The sequence below is a fragment of the Planococcus citri genome, chromosome 4 (genome assembly GCF_950023065.1).
Source record: "Planococcus citri chromosome 4, ihPlaCitr1.1, whole genome shotgun sequence".
NCBI classification, from domain to species: domain Eukaryota; kingdom Metazoa; phylum Arthropoda; class Insecta; order Hemiptera; family Pseudococcidae; genus Planococcus; species Planococcus citri.
Window position 1 is genome coordinate 50,730,560 of NC_088680.1, and position 20,236 is coordinate 50,750,795.

Genomic DNA, 20,236 nt, shown 5'->3' on the forward strand with positions numbered 1-20,236 from the left:
TTTGGTGATTTTTTTCTGCATTAAAATATTTTGTACACGTTTTATAATTGTTTTCTGGTAACTTTTTCGAACTTTTGGTCACTAAAATTAAGCAATTTTCAGAAATATGGTACAGTTTGTGTGAATGTCTAAATTTTTCGAAGGTTTTCGCGACTTTTTTTTCAGTCCATACTGGCAAGCAGTTTTCTGTTCGCTGAAAGGTAATATTGAAGCGACTGAATAATTGAATATCTTGTGGATGATTCACAAACATAAAGATGAAGCAACGGAATCAATTTTATAGCATTTCCTACAAATAAAACTCACGTTAAATCTTAAATATCTCGAAAATTGTGTGATTCCCATCTTTTTTGGAGGAAGGAGGGGCAGTGATTCATGATCCATGATTAAAATAATATTTTCCGTCATTTAAGCTAACGTTAAAGTTGAACAACAATCAGTGGATAAAAATGGAACCTCAACGTTCCGGCTCAGATTTCAGAAACTTTTCTCTTTTTAGAAATAAAATGCGACAAAATCTTCATTATTGCTGTTCATGTTGCTCAATTCACGTGTATATCACTAATGCTTGCGGTTGTACTCTAATGTCGACTTAGTATGCTCGTTAACGGTTTGACCTGCCTTTTCATGTAGGTCCCTATTTTGAATAACATTTCTGCTTCTATCATCAATGAAACATCAAACAATGGATTGAAATTATTTTCATAAATGTTCTTGAAAAACAGTGGTCATGTGTATTTGATCATCCACATGTACATTACATAAAATATAACTGGCATCAATAGGTTATTTGACAGGTACTAAGTAGGTATATGAGTTGAGTACATTATACATATTATCGTCCCCATCTAGAAATTATTGTTACATTTCTTCACTGAGTGAAAAGATTCATTTCTGTTTTTCTAATGATTTCTGTATCTCAATCAAAGTTTTCCCTCTGGTTTCGGGTAGGAAGAAATAAGTAAACCAAAAAGCGGCTGCACTGCAGACAGCATATCCAAGGAAATTCATATAGATGCCATATTGAGATTTAACCATCAAAAATATCTTGACTGTTAAAAATTGTGTAAAAGAATGCGTCGCTATAGAAAATCCAGCCCCAATTGGTCTAATACTCTGAGGAAATAACTCTCCTCTTATCATATGCACAACAGAGTCGAGCACTGCGCTGAACCCAGAAAATAAACAAACCATGGCGAATATTACCCATAAACCATATTGAGATGGTGACTCGTTATTGGCAGCATCGTAGAAGAAATACGTAGAAATCGAATGACATATGAGAAAAAGAGAAAATGCGAACAAAGTTAGAGATCTCCGGTTGACGTTTTCAATCACGAAAGAAGCCAAAAGGCAGAAGGTCATCTGAGAGATTCCAAAATACACGGTGACTTGATTCGACGTGAAGTGTTCATTCTGAGGAAATAATACCGAGATATATGTGAATAAAGCTGAACTGCCAGTAGCTGCATGGGCCATATTCAATGTGAGAACTATGACCAAACTCTTCAAATTAGCTGGTGCAAAAAATAGCTCCCTGTACGAGGTCTTTTTCAATTTCTCGGATGCTACGTTCGCTTTGATGTTTTCGAAATCAGTATTAATGTCATCTTTGTTTTTAGTTCCTCTCAACCACATCATGTTTGATTCAGCTTTATCAAAACTACCTTTCAGCATGAGAAATTGAGCAGTTTCGACGGCTAAAAATGTGCATGAAATTAGACCACAAAATACCAAGATGAAATTTACTGTCGCAATAGCGTTGTATGATAAGGACCCTGCGATTGTGTATTGCAGTAAAACTGCCAAATAAAACGATGTGACGCTAGCGCTGCAAAAAATGCCTCGAATTTTCGGAGAACAGTTTTCTCCCAAGTAAACAGCGGTTACCCCGTTGCAAATACCGACTCCTAAACCACCAACGAAAAATGAAATACATAAGATGATGACTGAACGAGTGAATAGAACTGGTAACCATATAGCTGCGAGAGTAGTAGGCGGGTCACTTTGGGGGTCCTAGACTTTCCGGCGCCAACCCAAAGTGTCCCGTCTACTTTTTTTTTTTTTTTTTTTTTTCAAATTTTTTTTTTGCATTTTTATTTTTTATATTTTTTTTACATTTTTTATTTTTTATATTTTTTTTACATTTTTCATTTTTATATTTTTTTTTTACATTTTTTTATTTTTACAATTATAAAAATTAACAAACTTATAAACTTAAGAAGATTGGTGTAGCGTTAAGAATACTGATTTTCCGCGCAGATCGGTGTAAGTGATGCGGAGATTTTTTTCTTCTTTCCAAGCCTGCAACTTCTCATCTGTATCGAATAGGTGAGTATACCGAGAAGGTAAGTGAAACAGATATTCATCTGTCTCGACAACAACCGATTGTCCGTAGACAGTTTTGCATTTGAAAAACGTTTTAACGTTGAAAGTAGTACCAATGGTAAAGTTGGTAAATTTTTCAAAGGGCTTCTTCTCGTTGACATCATTAAAGTTTTTGATAGAGACGTCCATCGTGTATGAGTGTCAGATGTATAATGACTCGGAGATGTTGGTGTAGCTCTATTTATACATTTCTGAAAGTGGTGGGGGTAATTTGCGGAACTAATCGGAATCGTAGTCTTCTTCATCCATACTGAAGTAGCCTGCATCGTGGTACTTGATGTATAATTCTACCAAGTGCTCAATTATAATATTGGGCAGTGGTAGTTGTAATATTTTCAATGGTGAGTTGATGTTGTCGATTATTTTATCTGCAGCTTGCAGTTGAAGAGCCATTGGATGGTAGGTTATTTTAACAGGACTAGCTGCACAATCAATTTGCACTAGTGAAGTCATTGAAGCTAGGTCTACTAAGTTCGGCATACTAATTAAGAATGACTTGTAAGTGACTAAACACTCGTATTTATGACTAGGCCTTTGGGTATTTGCAAGGGTGGGGGAGACAGTAGTGGCATAAGACACAGTAATCGCTAGCACAAGTATAGGAAATTGTGCAGAATTTTCGCTTACACCACTTGCAAAATTTACAGCATTTGCAATCACACCTGTTACAGTATCCGTTTTCACAGGCTACCTTATACTCTGGTGTTTTCCTACGACAACGAGGGCAAACTGAACAGTCACAATCTGAACGTTTGTCTGCATAACAAAGATTGCATGCAAAATAACCCCCACCAATACCACCCCCACCGCCACAACAACCACCATCATCACTGTCTTCCGAGCTGCTACCACACCCCAGACAGTCTGATTCTGAACTTACTTCTGGAACCAACTCTTCCAGTTGACTTTTTAATGTATTTGGTAGATGTAAAGAATTGATATCCTCTACTGACTCGATACAATCAATAATTTTATTACCACACAAAAGTAGTAACGAACTTGGTTGATACAGAGGCATGCAGGAACTGCAACGTGTTGTCGGTACAAAAGCCATGATCATAAATGAGCTTCAGATGTTATTGTACTTGTATTTATAGCCCTGAAAAGGTTTTTTTTTTGTTGTGGTGGGGATAACTTGGTACACAGTGCTAATCTTCAGCTTCAGAATCAAAATCGAAATCGAATATTGGAATTAAGGACAATAGCCAGTGTAGTGTCTTTTATAGATGTTTGGGATAGCATTTGCAGTTTGGGCATTCAGGGTGTTTACGTCTTCTCTTCAGTTCTTCTTCAATGAGACGTTGTTGTAATTTCTTTCGATGAAGCCACTCCATATAGGTTACACATTTGCAGTAGCAGATGCAAAAAGAACCACACACCCGACAAGCTAGACCATCAACAACAGTAGTAATCATAGCAGTATTGAAACAATGCTTCAGACAACAATAATCACCACCAGCTTCCCAATCGAACGGATGCAGCTCTTGAATATCTATATTATGAGAACGTCTGAAGAGTCGTACGCATAACAAGAATAATTCTACAATAGCCATGATGATAGCACGAAAACGAGATGTGTTCGCCATGGTTGCTAGAGATGTAATGACGACCAACTGTTAGTGTGGTTGTATTTATACTTTTTTTGGTATGATTTGCGCATGCGCAGGAAGCCTAACCGAAAACCTGAAATTTTTCATATATATCCACTTGGAAATATCAACTACCAGATAATCTTTTTCTGAAGAAGGGGAATCCCAAACAAATTCACACAGATCTGCAAATAAAGCAGAGGACATACCAAAAATTTGTTCAGAATGAAACTGTGCAATATCAGTTTCAGACTGTTGGAATAGAACTGCATAATTGAGAGGCCAACTTAGATCTGAAGGTAATTCTCTGTACGTTTTGCACAAGTAAATGCAGGAAACATTCTGTTGTTTAATGAGACGCTTAAGAGATTTACAAGCAGCTATATTTTCCAGAATTACCACTGAATTTGGTGGCAGTGGTTTTGGTAAGTCTCCTATATCGGTGAAAGTCAACACATTTTGGTCCAAATTGAAAATATTTGGTTTTGTAGAACATATGAAGATCTGGCCATAGTATTTTTTGAATCTCAATATTTTTTGCAGCACATTTTCCTGAATCTCTCTATCAACAGATCCTAATACAGCAGCACGTAGAACAGAAGGTATCTGTACCGAACCCATTTTAATAATGAGCAGTAGCAGCATCCATACCTCTATTTATAGTTAAAATTTTGTTTTTTGTAACTCTTGAGTGTAAAACTTTCCACTGATTATTTCACCATCCAAAGCTGTTATGGTATATGTTATGGGTACTGTATAGTGTACCTTATCAATTATAAAAATTTCTTTTGTCCATCTTCTCGAGTACTTATTTGCAAATGTATATCTGTAAGCAATTATTCGAACACGATCGCCTATTTTAAGTGTAGGTTTTGGTAATTTAAATTTTTTTAACCCGTACAAACGTTGATAAACTACTGGTTCTATTTTTGTTGTAACAGAAGCAGGAGTCATACCTATAGATCTATGTATGTCGTGTTTATTATATTCGTTAACAAGCTTTGGTAGAATTTTTATCCAATGATGATTTTGGTTAACTTCGAAATGTAGCTTCATTTTCTCATTTAATGTTCTGTTAAATCTTTCTACCATGGCTGCTTTGATCTCAGTGAATGTATGGTACATGGTAATGTTATATTCCTTCAACAATTTTTTGAAAGTAGAATTTACAAATTCTTTACCACGATCAATATGCAGCAATTTAGGTTTTCGATTAGGTCTTTTGGCCTTGAGTATTTTTCGAAATGCTTCAGTAACATCTTTGGCAGACTTTGATTTCAGAGGTATACACCAAGCATATTTGCTAAAACAGTCTATAACATTCAGAATATTGGTGTAGCCATCATTTTCTTTTTTATACTGTGTCATGATTAATAAATCAGCTTGCCAAATGTGATCAATACCTTTGGTGATGATTTGGCGCGTTTTAAATTTTTTAATCACAGGTTTGTGCAATTCAAGAGCTAAATCCATTTTTCAAATATCAAAGTTTTGAAATCATATGTATTTATGTAGAAACTTCAAACACAAATGACCACAAATGACTTGACTTAATTTTTGATCTTGCTCATAATTATAAATTACCTTGGCTTTCTTTCCAAAGTAAACAAGTAGTTCAGCTGGTGGGGCAACACCAAAAGAGTCATAATATTCTACATTTTGACCACGTTTCACATATGCAACCCAATGAGTACCTGGACCAGAGCTTGAATCTAAATTCACAATAGCAGATTCATTATTTAAAATTTTTGTTGGTAACTTATCACGCATGAATACACCTCTAAAGAAAGGTATTTTTAATTGAATGGCATACTCTGTCAATTCCAAATTATTCAATGGAGTAGCTTTTTTTTTTTTAGAAGTTCATCCAAAAGACCATTACCTTTAGGTTTCTTGTTAATGTAAACACCTTCACCACTTTTTGGTTTTTTATTGATGTAAACACCTGAACCTTTAGGTTTCTTATTAATGTAAACACCTTCACCACTTTTTAGTTTTTTATTAATGTAAACTCCTGAACCTCTAGGTTTCTTGTTGATGTAAACACCTTTGCCATCTTTTTCCTTACTTTTGAAAAGATCAACAAGAGCAGAAACAGCACCTATGGCTGCAGGACCATACTGAAGCATTGTTTTAAGGTAACCTCCAGACTTGACCTTTTCAACCTGAGCAGCTGATAATCTAATGGTTTTCTTACCACTGCCACCTTTTTTAAGATTTGCAATCTGACTTTTTGTTAGTGGTAAGTAGGACTCACTCATCACAGATTCTTTGGTACGTATAGTACTAACTTTTAAGGAAACACCTTTCTGTGCCTGTACAGCTGCTGCAAGTTTTTCTTGCTCTGCTGGTTCCAGAGATACAGGGTACTTTGTTAGCAAGCCAGCACCTAAAGCTCTTTTAGCTTTCATGGCATTAGTTGTTAACCATGCTACTGCTTTTTCTCCCAACCCTGCATCATCTGCCAACACACGTTTCCAAGCTCCTTCTTGTAAATCATAATCAGCAGCATGACGATCATCCAAATTTTTAGACTTTGAATACGCTATATCGTGATTCATAGCTAATTCATCAAGTTTATTTGTTGGTTGGCTGCCTGCATTCAATCTCTTTTCAAGCTTGGTACCAGGACCTAAATAATTGTAGCCAGGCATATGCATTTCAAATGGTAAATTATTAATCATAGAATTGATAATACCTCTGCCATAAATAGGACTAGAAGTACCTACGGGCTCAGGCATTACCTCCATGCATCTTAGATATCTTTGATAACGATAATCCATTTTAAAATAATGAATTTTCTTCTGCTCATAAGTCTATATAACGTTTTTCAAAGTTCTTTGAATTCCTGAATAATGTTGACTATTTCATTGAGTAAAATAGGATTTGTGTTGCCAGATTGTATTTCACCCCACAAATGACACAGTCTTTCAACTAATTCATCAACAGTATTCCAATGAACATACTCCACAGGTTGCCCTGTATTAAATTTATGCAATCCAGAACCTTTTTTAAGATCTTCATCCTCATAAAATGAGGTATCATAGAATTCATCATCTTCATCGTCAGTTTCAGTTTCTTTTATTACAGACAGAGGTTGTTGTTGTTGTTGTTGTTTAATAATGTGGTACTTTACTAGCATTGGCCTGATTAAGGTTCTATACTTGTTAGTATTTGTAGCTTTATAGTATGGGCTATGTCTATCATTTTTACGCCTATAAGCATAAGAACGTAACACAATTTGTTCATAATTGCTCAAATCTCTAGCATCATAATGTTGAGGATTTTCAGCAGTGAGTAATTCCCAAAGACCAGTAGTACCTTTATACAAGCTTTGATCTGATTCCAAAAGAATATTGTTATCAGGTGTGATTGTTAATTGGGAATTACCAACAAATAAACCTCTATTTTCAATTCTTACACCAAAGTGTTTATCAATATTTTTACCTGGTTTTAATAAGTCATTCAAAATGAAAGGAATACCTTTGTCTCCCTGCACTTGTATAGACTTTGTCATATTTTCATTCAAAGTTTGCAATGATTCTGTAATTGGTTTAAACCTTTCTTCCAACTGAATACGTTTGGTTAGTTTACCAAATTTCATTTCTTCAAACTTTTGTTTCAGAGCTCTACCAGATTCCAAATAATCTCTGATTGTTTTATCATCCATTATAATTAGAATATCAACAGGCTCATGGACCTCTATTTAACGATTTTCATCTAGTTGGTTGAAAACCCAAAGTAATTGCAATTTGTTCACCTTGAAAATCAACCAACCTATCATTTTGATCAACAACTCTCAAATGCAGCTGATAAATGCTATCTAGTCTCACTATAGGATAATAACACAACGTAATAGGCCTTTCAATGATTTTCTCACCACTTTCAACTTTTAATGGAAATTCATAAAGTGTATTGTCATTACGCTTCAGATTATCAACATTGCATTTAATCAAATTGCATTTAACTTTGATGGTGTGCACAGTAAAAATCTGCACAGGTAAATCTGAACGATGCAGTTCATTGGGAGCCAAAAGTCTAGGACTAAAGCCCAATGTTCGACCAATTGAGTTTGCAGGTCTGAAATCAATATGCAAAGGACTTTTGATTTCCATTTTGAATGTGTTCTTATTTAACCTCAAGAAGGTACCACTGTTTTTAATTTTATCCAAATTTTCAATATATTTAACAATATCTTGAATCTCATATGTACCAGTGGGTACAGTAAAGGGATATACTCCTTTTATCTTTTTTGGAAGATCATAAGTGAGACTTTCAGCATTGGCATTGATAATATTATTGTTTGTGTCTCGGATCTCTATAAACTCAGCCAGAGGAATTTCATTATCCTTATCCACATCCACAAAAGTTATATTGTTATTCACTTCCGATATGTTGGGTATGTTGTTATAAGTCACAAAACTTTTCAAACAGACCTCATAAGGTCCATTCAACTTTATACCATCCGCATATTCAAAATCAAAAATTGAAGAAGTTTCAGTCAATGAAATCTGAAATGCCATCTTGAAAAAATAAAATATCGAAAAAACTTCATTCATCAATTCTATGTGATAACTTGGTTGTTTAGAGGATTGTAAACTGCCTTACAATCCATAATCATAAGTAGGTGTACCATTCCTTTGTCAGGAAAACCATCATCTCGAAAATTGAAATGAATTTTTGTATTTATCAACGAATCTTTGATCACTTCAGGTTGATGAGAACAGTCAATAATGATCATTGGAAAATCCGTTAGGAATGTGATGTAATCACAGACAGGATCTTCTTCTAATCGATTGTAGTAAGATTTAGGGAATGCTTTGAACATTTCAAAAATATTACCACATTTATTTTCTGCATACTTGAGGTTCAAACGATCCTTTGGATACAGTAAGTAGTTGTTGATTTCCAACTGCACATTTTCAACATTTAGTAAATCAAATCTGCCCATTTGTTTGTCAAGTTTTCCCACAACATCTTTTTGAAAAGCTATTATAGCATACTTAACTTTAGAATGAGAAACAGGAACATCCCACGTATATTCTGTTGTCCCAACTGGTAAAGTTGTGCTTTGATACAACCAGTGACGGAAATGCATTGTATAATTTGTACTGGTCAACACTTCTTTGCGAAGTTTGGCTTCTTTATCAATTCTTAGCTTTATGTGGCGCATACGCCAAATAATGTCTGTGAATTTGAAAGAAACTTTGTATTTTGTACCCTCCTTTGAGTAAAAACAATTATTGTCAGACGATGTACTGATATGAAAAATCAATGTTTGAGGTACACGAACAAGACATTTACGATAATCTTCAAAACAACCCATCAATTCAGAAAGAGGTTTAATAATTGCAAAGTACCCCGAACTATTGATCAGACTTTTTGCTCCTTGATAAATATTCCAACCAGAAAGACTTTGAGCCATATTTGGTCTGAATGAAGCAAGACCTTTCATGGTTGTTGAAATACCTGGTTTACGAATATCATCAACTTTATGTTCGCCAACTTTGTATTCAATGAATTCAAATCGATGTAAAATACCATTCAGATCAAAATCAATTTTACTTGTATCGATGCTGGTGACAGCTGTAGCAGTACCATCGGTGGCTACGGTATTTACACTGATTTGACCAGTAAACACAAGTCTACTTTCACAAGGTAAAGTAATGATATCTTCATTATAAACTGTAATGGGAAACTCCCCACCTGGTTGGTTAATGTTCTCAGATGAAGGAGGTCTATAGTCATAAAAATCATAACGTTCGAAGAAATTGTCATAATTTTCATTAGCGGGTGCCATAGTAATGATAATAACTTATCAGTGTTAGGTACCTCTATGTATAGTTTTTTTTGAACCAATTTCCTGTATACCTTATCAAATTAGGTCTCAGGTATTTATACTTTCTTCAAACTTCTTTTTATACTTGCATTCATCACTCTCAACATCAATAACCAGAAAACCAAACTGTTCACGCCAACAATTGTTGCACATTGTACGAAATTTCTCAACAGTGACATCTGTAACATATTCAGTATAAACTTGACGCAAATTCACTAAATCCTGCCTAAACAGAATTATATAATTGAAGTTTTCACGTATGCCGCTCTTTTTAGGTATTTTTGTGTACGCTTGACTCAAGTAAAAGCAAGAAATATTGCGATGTCTGCCTCTGAGGAAAAAATTTGCAACTTTATCTTGCTTTTCAGTCAACACATCATCAAAAATCACAATGGAATCCATTTCCAAATCTTCAGGTTCAGGAAGAGATTCAACTTGTAGTTCTTGAATATTAATCATTTGCTTTCGACTTTTCTTATTTTTATTGTGTCCAGCTATGAGTTCACGCAGTGTTCCATACTTTTCCTGGTAACTTGTTTTCGAGCATAGATACAAATTTTTGTATGGTCTCATGTGTACCAACATGGTAAGAAGCAAGTTTGATTTCCCAGAACCACTAGGCCCAAACATACCACAACGGATCACATCAGGAAACATTTCTGCTTTACGTTGTTTTTTCTTAACTTGATTGTCAAAATTGATCACTGTTATCGAATTTTTCAATCTACGTTTATCCATTACCAGTTGTAATATAATCATTCAACTTTTCACTAAGCAATGTAACCATAAGGAACCGTGTCAAAATTATCACAAATCACACGTTTATCAAAGTTGAATCCAAACTTCTTTGTCTGTTCAGTGTTGACCAATTGCTTAGTCTTCACATCTCGAACAATATTCTTATCAACAGTGATCACGTTTGGAAATTCCTTATCAATCATCAGTTCCATGACGGATCCGGTGATTTTCTTCGCATTGGTATAGTGTAGAGTGAAACCTTTCACCTTGAGACATTCTTTACCAGTGTTTGTCTTGTAGTAGTAAGATTTAGGACCTGAGGCTATGAATTTGGTAATGTAACCTCCTTTCAGCTCATCAGTCCACTCACCCAACAAGTCACCGGTTGTCACGGTATTGGTTCCATTGTCTACATATATTATCGAGTCAGTGTCGCAATAAAGAACTGCTTCATTTAATTTTGACAACTGATCGTAAAGTCTAAGCCGGGCATTAGCAGTTGTGAAAGCTGCAACGTAAATATTGGTCTTATAGTTGCGTTCAACGTATTGATCCTTGAATTTGTAATTCACTTGAACCATTTCCTCAGATAATGGAAACACATGAACATTTGTCAGCTTATCATCCAGGAGAATTTTATAGAAACGACATGGATCCGTTAAGTATTCGGTATTACCCATGTTGTCTCGCTGTCCAAATTTACCCCAAAGTGAATTGAGGCATAATTTGGCCACAGCCCTTCTTCCTGGATTATAGGCAATCTTGTCAATATCCAAATCAATACCTTGATCACATTTCACAGCTGCGACATAAGCTTCTTTGGTTGGATATGAGTGCTCACTAGATTCCAATTTCACTTTCAAGAAATAGGTAATGTAGTCTTTCCACAAATCAGTTGATTTGTCAAAATGCCACACTTCGTATGTTTCCAGCACTTCATAACCCATCTCAATAGCTTTGTTCATTTCTCTAGTGGACCAAGTACCTACAAATTCACGTTCTGCATCTGTGTGGGTACACCTAGGCTGATTATCAATGGCACATTTCACGCATATAGTGAACAATAATTTTTCACTCTTGCTCATCTGTACACGACATGGAAGAACCGGAATGTAGAGATCACGAGGTGGTAGGACTTTGCATTTAACAAATCCAAACCAATTCGGATCGTAACATGGCGGATTCAAAATCTTCATCGGATGTCCAATTGGATACGGATCATAATACATTACGGTCGGATACAGTGAACAGACATCTATATACTTGATTTTTCCATCAACACCATCAACTGTCTTCTTTAATTTGAAGACTTCCGTACGCCCACCAAAGAATGCATCACGTGGATTCAGCGGCTCTATTACTTGGTTGTTGATCAAGTAACGGTTCTTAGAGTATTCGCGAGTTTTTTTCCATTTACATTCCCACATCTCAACTACAGTGTACCCAGCTCTTTGAAGCTGTTCCGTTCTCTCCACAGTCTTCTGGTATAGATCACCCATGCATTCGTGATTCACCCGGTTAGTGGTTTCTTCATCGAAGCAATCAGGACATCCATGCCAGAAACAACCGTGGAATTGGTAAACTGTATTGGATGTGGAATCAAAGCCATCAACTTTAGCTCCACATATTCGTTTCTCACCTCCATTGCTAGCGTGAACAATATTAGGATTGTCAAATGAGTTGAGCCAAGATATTGAAACCTTAGAAAACTGATCGTGAAACTCCTTGTTGTCCACAGCTATTGTATTAGGCTTCAAGTATTTACTTCTATACAAAGCCATACAATCACTAGCAATGGTGGTATAACAGAATGGATCCAAATTGCCACTATCCAAAAAGTCCTCCCTGAATTTCAAGCATCCACGGCGCAGAATATCAACATCTGAACTACAATACTGAAACAGTTCACTTTTCATATCGAACTGGTAATGTTCTTCAGCCTTTTGTTTGTGCCAGTCGAGGAAATCTTTGCGTGCTTCTGCTTTCATTCGGTCAGGACAGTAATAATGTGCAGCTGGAATGTCTCCCACGTAATTTTCATTTTCTTTTGTATTGAAGAGATGAGGAAAGTAACCTTTCTTCAACTCAGTCAATCCGAAAGTTTTTGGAAAATCTGCCAGTGGTGACGCAATAAAGTTGTGGCTATCAATGATTCGTAAATTTAGTGGTCCAATCTTCAGCATCATCACCTTACTACCTGAGAAAATTGCTTCTGGTTCAATTGTATTCTTTATGCAATATTGCAAAATGAAATAACTATCGTAACCTCGGGCATAGTGTGCAATTGCAGTGTAGTCCTTGTGCTGTTTATCAACAAGCCATGCACAAAACTCTTCGTTCGATTCAAACCAACGTATGTTGTTGTTGAAATCACGTGTAATTATCAAGTTAGGTACATGTTGGCCTGTTTCTTGTTGACACTCGTAATCGAAAAATATATATTTTTCGGTGTAAGTGCAACGTTTGTTTTCCCTTGTACACCAGCTGGGACCACAATTCTTACACTTATATGCACATCTACCACCCATAGCAGGAATGTCCTTCATGAAGCATTTATGTATAGCTGTATCAACATGTTGTTTGCAATTCCCACACTCGGAGTAACCACATTTATGGTCTACATCTGAACGCTGAACAACATTACTACAACCAATACATTTAAACTCTTCTTTGCAGACAGTCTCTTTATGTTTTTTCATGCAGTCCTTGTTGACACAATATCGGTTGCAGTCTGTACAAAGAACACGTTTCACATCGCTGTGTACAAGTTCATTGCATAGCTTACACTTTTTACCACCTGTACAGTTTGGATGTTCATCTGGATTCTGATAACCTGAATTACAAAGTTCACAGTAGTATACACTACCATAAAACCCTTTCATCGAATTAATTGTGTCAAAATGATTACCATCCTTATACAGGTAGATTTTCATTTCTTTTTCAATACCACTATAAATTCGAGGGTTATTAACTATGGCTTCAATGACCACAATTTGAATATCCAGGTATTCCTCAACAAATTTCATGTTGGCTATGGTCAAACCATTTTCACATGTGAAACCATCACCAGCATACCTATCAACCAAATGATTGTGCAACTTATTGGTTAGTCTGTTTTGAATTGGCTTACCTTTTCGTGTATCCTTAATTTGAGAATCATTCAAAGTTTCGTCCAAAATTTTATCAGTATGATGAGTCATACCAACAATAACAGCTCGTAAACCACATAACTTGTCATCATTTTTGATTTGGTTGATGCTGGTCTTTGTATGTTTATTCTTGGCCAAATTCAAGATCTTTGTTCGGCCTTCACCCCGTGGAATTTTGATCGTTTGAACGTGGAACTTGCATGCAAAAAGATCCACAGTTTCATCCGAAGTCAAAATTTGTTCCAACTTCTCCTTCAATGATTCAACATGGTCGTTTGTTTGAAGACCTGTTCGAATCGGTTGATTTAGAGCAGGGTTTGTAACCTGAAGGTCAATGAAATCACCAGATATGAAACCGGATTTTGTCTTGGCATATTCCATCATCTCATTCAGTGCTCTTGAGATGAGATCAACTCTAGGTAGTTTTTCAATATTTTTCCTCAACGTAATTCTATAAGAATGTTCTGTTAGGCCAAACTTTGCTCTTATCAATGCATCAACAAGAGTAACATTGATATATTGTAAAGCTACAGTACCTGGAGGTAAATCTTCATCATCGTCGTCACTATTGGTATCATCAGCAGCAGCGTCAACTGTAGGAGCATTAGTATTGGATGTAGAAGCACTAGTGCTGGCAACATTACCACCTCCACCTCCACCAATATATACTCTTTCAGCTTCTTCTTCTTCTTCTACTGGTTGAATACCGTGATCTGGATTGCCATGATCTGAATCATCATCACCATCACTGCTATTGTCACTATCAGGGTTGTCATCATTTGGTCCACTGTCTGAATCATCGTCATTTGAATCATCGTCATCTGAATCATCGTCATCTGAATCATCGTCAGTCGAGTCATCTGAACTATCATCATCATTGGTTGAAATTGTTGAGGTGTTAGAGGAGGTACTTTCCGTATCACCACCACCACCACCACCACCATTCAACAAATCTTCCAAAAACTGATCCATTTCAATTTCATTTGGTTCAGCTGGTATCATATTCGGGTTGTCATCTCCATGAATAATTTCACCGCTACCAGCCCTTGCGTTATGATATTTATCAAGGCGCTGGGGTCTGGTAGGTTTTCGGGTAACCAAATACTCCAGAGGATCCACTTCATTCGTAATTTTAATGCAAGGTTTTGGAAACTCTGGGTAATATTTGGGCATACCAGGTCGTGGTGCATGAGGTCGATACAGCGGCACGGGTCTGCTGAAGATTTCTTTAATCTTATCAGCCCGAGATACCATAGGAGTATTCACAACTGGAGGGTCTATATACATCTCCACAGAATCGATCTCTGGCTCCACAACTTGTCTATGCGGTTCCAAAAACGGTGTCGGATCATTATTTGAACCGAAAAATATATCCAATACATTTCTCGGTTCAGGCTGTTCTTCTTCAATAAGGTTGGGTAAAAGATTCTCAGGGAATAACTCTTCAAGCAATTCTCGTTGAGGTTCAGGAATTGAGTCATCACCCAACTCCATATTCTCAAGAACTTGTTCAAGAGTATCTTTCTCTGGTACCTCTACCTCAACCTCCATCTCCATCTGTATTACTACCTGTTCTTCTTCTTCTTCACCAGCCATTTCAGCTAAAATTCCATCTACAGCATTTCTGGTCTCCTCCTTAGTGTAAAGTCCATAATCCTGGGTAGCTGGTTGTTGAATAATTTCTTCATCATCATCGATTTCCATCTCAGCAATTAAATCTTGGAGTTTATCTGCAGGTTGTGGTGGTGGTGGTGGTGGTGGTAGTTGTTGACATTCTTCTTCAATACTAGGAACTCCTGAAACAAAAGAAATCGCTTCTGCTGGCCTTCCAGCAAGATTAGTAGCATCATCTTCATCTTCCGTATCACTATAGTCAACTAACTTGAATTTCATTTTTTTAGAACCTACATTATTAATAATTTTAACACTAGAAGTCGATTTTTTACGTTTTAAACTTTTTTTGGTCCCTACTTTATCACTATTTAAATCTACAGTATCTAAGCTAGCTAAGTAAGCACCAAGTCCTGGTCGTTGCCAACCATTCCTCGGTGCAGATTTATTAAATAAACTATTACTAAATGGGAAAATTTCCCCTAAATTAAAATTATCATTACCTACACTATTATCTAACGCTAACACTAACTGCAGTTTATTCATATTGAAATAATTCTTGATTCCCTTCTGCTTTGCCAAAACCCTCAACTCAACCACTTTGTATTGATTGTAATCAATACTAGGTGGCTGAATGGGAGCTGCAGCTGCAGCAGTTGGTTCACAAGCATTATTTGAATCAAATAAGCTGCAGTGAAAAGGGAAAATGTTCCCTATAAGATGACTATTCAACAAGTTGAATAGATCATCTTTTTTCATTGCATGATGAAAACGAAGTGTGCTCTTCTTTGCTTCATCACTCAGTTGTTGTACTGTGTAGCCCTGAAAAGGACTGACCACAGTACAACAAGAAGCTCCAAGAGCTGCATTGAATTCTGCATTTGAAGTAGTAGTAGCCATCGTATTACCAGTCAGCAAGAGATGTTGGCAGGAAGACATTCTAGAGCACATTAACTTTTCTCTCTCACCACAACTCTATTTATAGTTTTTTCACAGACCCTTCTGGGCTATCTGCTCTCTGATTGGCTGATTGGAAAAATCCAATCAACCAATCACAGCACAGCACAGTTGCACTGGCATTCCCTTCTGTTTGAATCACTAAGAGTCATTTTTCCCTTGCACACTTCAAACAGAAGTTTATCTGCACACACAGCTGCATAAATCATTAAAGATTTTGCTGTATTGTGATTGGTTGAAATTCAGCCAATCACAAAGCAGATAGCTCAAATAGATTTGAGAAAAAACTATAAATACTGGTTACATAACTCAAGTTAATCATTTACTCTTCAGCTGTCACTCTGACAAGTGCTTATATACACATAAGAGGGAAAAATTATGAAAAAAACTGGTAGATGCAGAAATGATTTGTGAAGAAGAAAAATTTGCCAACATGTTTTGTGTAGTAAATTATTTTCTTCACAAATCATTTCTGCATCTCCATGTGTACACTGAAGAGAAAAAACAGTACATGCAGAAATGATCCGTGCAGAAAAAAATTTACCAACATGTTTTGTGTAGTAAACTTTTTTCCTTCACAGATCGTTTCTGCATCTTATGTTTTTGTCTTCATGTACTCCACACACCTCTCAAAAAATGGTAGAGAAACTCTACATACTTCCAGAGATGGTTTATGATCATCATTAACCACCACAAGGAAGGCCAGGGAACCCTGGTCTTTTACCAAAAATGGTAGACTTCAGTCTACATACCTCTGGTGGAGGGCCAGACCTCAATTCATTCGAGAATAGGATGAAATATTTAAATTTCAAACCATCTGGTCTTGATTTGAAAAGCAGAGCTGCTTTCCACCTTATATAGACATGGCTACATACTTTATCTAAGAGTAGTAAAGTATACCATTCAACAATGCAGGGTAGGGTATACACTTATAGACTAGCTGTGTACCAGAGCTCTGCTGTTCTGCATAATGAAAAGTCTGTCATACTACACCTGTATTTATAGTTTCTTAAGGATACCTTCTGGCCAATACTGCTCTCTGATTGGTCAGTTTGTATTAGCCTACCAACCAATCAGAATGCAGCATTTGTGTCAGTGCAGTCTCTTGAAAACTATAAATATAAGTACATTTCACTACTTTTAACATTCTGAACCTTTGAAGGCTTTGAATCAAGTTGCTGAGCAGTCAGCATGAGTATGAGTGTAGGCAAATAACCATAACGCTAAAATAACGAAATAAAGTTATGTTTCAGTTTCCGTTACTGAAAAGTTATTTTGGTGTACCTAGAAAGCTGAGGTCATGCTGATTCCAAAAATACCCCCACTTGCAACTTTTGGAGCTTTTGGAGAGCTTTTACAAAACCCTCAAAATGCCCTCAATTACACCCTCTGTTTGAAAAAAGAATCGATTTGCCCATATTTTCAGTAAAACTAAGCAATTTTTTTATTACTGCAACTTTTAAAGAGCTGTAGTTTTAAAACTAAGCGTCCTACAAAAATTTCCCGCGAATGAAATTGTAGAGAATTCAATTCTCTTTCAGATCACTCTCATCAGATTTTTGCTAGGACGTACGGTTCGTCCAGTCTATGCGAAAAACTAAAAGACAAAACCGTTTTTCCAAGTAATTTTTTTCCTACTCCCACTTTAAAAGAGCTGTAGTTTCAAAACTGAACGTCCTATGAAAATTTCACGCGAATGAAATTGTAGAGAATTAAATTCTCTTTCAGATCACTCTCATCAGATTTTTGCTAGGACGTACGGTTCGTGCAGTATATACGAAAAACTAAAAGACAAAACCATTTTTTCAAGTAATTTTTTTCTACTTCAACTTTTGAAGTGCTGGTTAGGTTAGGTTTAAATACACATAGTCAACACACCTCAGTTAGGTTAGGTTCAAATACACATCGTCAACACACAGGACACTTTAGCCAGTCCAGTCTAGGACCCCCAAAGTTATCCATGTAAAAAAAAAATGATGAAAAATAAAAATGCAAAAAAATTTGAAAAAAAAAAAAAAAAGTAGACGGGACACTTTGGGTTGGCGCCGGAAAGTCTAGGACCCCCAAAGTGACCCGCCTACTACTTGCGAGTATGGTAGCTGTGATTTGTATCATGATTTTACGTCCTAGTATGTCCAATAGTAGGATTGAAAAAAAAGGACCGAAAGTTCTGCCGAATCCTAGCATACTGGCAATCCAAGAACATTCTTCTTCGGTGGCTTTGATCTCACTGTTTGGATCTTCTAGGAAAGTGTTGATCATTGGGGCGACCCAACCATATGCGAGACCCATTGAAAATTCCAGCAGGCATACTAGAAAATAAAGTGTTGAAATTAGAAATTGAAGCGATCGTTGCACAAAATTAAACGTTAGATTCAATTTTCATTTTTTCAAATGAAATTGCGAAGTTTATGTTGTCTTGTGTTAAAATTTTGACGATCGATTTTTACTAAAGAAAGAGAAAGAACAGTAATTTTCTTTTTGAGTGCTTACCATTTTTGGATTTTCCAAAATCAAGAGCCACTACCACGTGTCGAACAGTTTAGTTTGGAATCCACCGAAAATAGCAAAAAATCCTCTCGATCATAATCCATATTCCATTGATTTATGATTGTCATTACAAATAAATTCATATTTTTTTTTGGATGAACGTTAAAAATTTTGATTTTATTGTTTTGCACTAAAATCACGTGGAATTTCATCAGCTCGTGTAATTGCCAATGTAACATCTGTAAAATTTTGCGCGTATTCAATTCATTTGCGTAGGTATCTATCTCATCATTGTCACCTTGTATGAATTTTTGTATGATATTAAAATGGAAAATGAATTAAAATTTGGTTACATGTCATTGCAAAAGTGAAGTTGATGCGTAATACTTGTATGTATGTACTATGTACGAGTACTTTCAGTGTCCAAGCACCTAATTAAAAACTCATTAATGGGATCGTGTTTAACTTACCAGGAATTACAGCTAAACATTGATGATAAATGTCGCAATGATTTCCCATTTTTCTCGAATCGCAAAATCAAATCACTATACTTTATACTTGAACTGTATCAACAATATACTCATTCAATTACCATGGACATAATGTGACTGGGTGAACTACAATTTCAATGGCTGTACCTGCCTGCTTGTCTTCATGTCATTGTTATGCCGCATGTGGATACTCAAATAAATTTATCGTTACTGTCACAATTTTAAGTTGGAGATAATGTCTTAGCTTTAAGTTGCAGCAATTAGTTCGTTCCTGGTTAGGTTATGATACCTACGTGTTATTTAACAAAATCTTGAGCTTTATATACGTGCAATCAATTCTTCTGTTATCAGTTTGGTTCATTAAAAAATTGATTAAACATATACAATATACATATGTAATTGTAAATACTTGAGAAATTATTCCATGAGAAGTTTTGTCCCTCGACAATCGACAATTGAAATGGCAGGACCACGACCTTATTGGGTGAAAAATTCTAGGGTTTATTAAGAAATAGGTACTTTAAAAGTTGTATGAGTCGAATCACTATCAAATCAAAAGAGCACCAATGGGGTTTCTCCACCACTTATCGGGCCAATTTCAATTCGAGGACTTGAACTCTAATTTTCTTCATATCTCCCTTTCAAAATTTAATCTTCTGTTTGAAATTATTCGATATTATTCTTCTATTCGTCGACAATCACCAAACCTTAGACGACTTTTTTGTTGAAGTTTCACCTAACAAGGGAACCTCCTGAGGTGTCCTGCTCCGATTTGCCCCAAAACCAAATTTTCAGCTGCCCAACTTCATATCTCGATATTTGGCGAACGTATGACAATTCAAAATTGACTGTTTTTGGTGATTTATGTTTTTTTCAAAAAAGTACATATGTATTACATGATTAGTAAAAATGATAAAAATAAATCCTAAAACTGATATTAATTCCCCAAATCCAAATTTCACCATTTCCAGCCATTCTGGAGCC

At 36.0% G+C, this 20,236-nt stretch overlaps 2 protein-coding genes across 2 annotated transcripts; both read right to left on the reverse strand.

Moving 5' to 3' along the window:
• Positions 1-685: 685 nt before the first annotated feature.
• On the reverse strand, positions 686-19,462 carry LOC135843075 (facilitated trehalose transporter Tret1-like). The gene is made up of 3 exons (XM_065360821.1): positions 19,232-19,462; positions 18,356-18,583; positions 686-1,982 (listed from the first exon to the last, which is right to left on the reverse strand). The coding sequence occupies exons 1-3, from the start codon at positions 19,278-19,280 to the stop codon at positions 889-891; spliced, it is 1,371 nt and encodes a 456-aa protein (XP_065216893.1). The 5' UTR covers positions 19,281-19,462; the 3' UTR covers positions 686-888.
• On the reverse strand, positions 2,052-7,694 carry LOC135843076 (uncharacterized). Its single transcript, XM_065360822.1, has one exon. The coding sequence runs from the start codon at positions 6,758-6,760 to the stop codon at positions 5,810-5,812; it is 951 nt and encodes a 316-aa protein (XP_065216894.1). The 5' UTR covers positions 6,761-7,694; the 3' UTR covers positions 2,052-5,809.
• Positions 19,463-20,236: the final 774 nt, after the last annotated feature.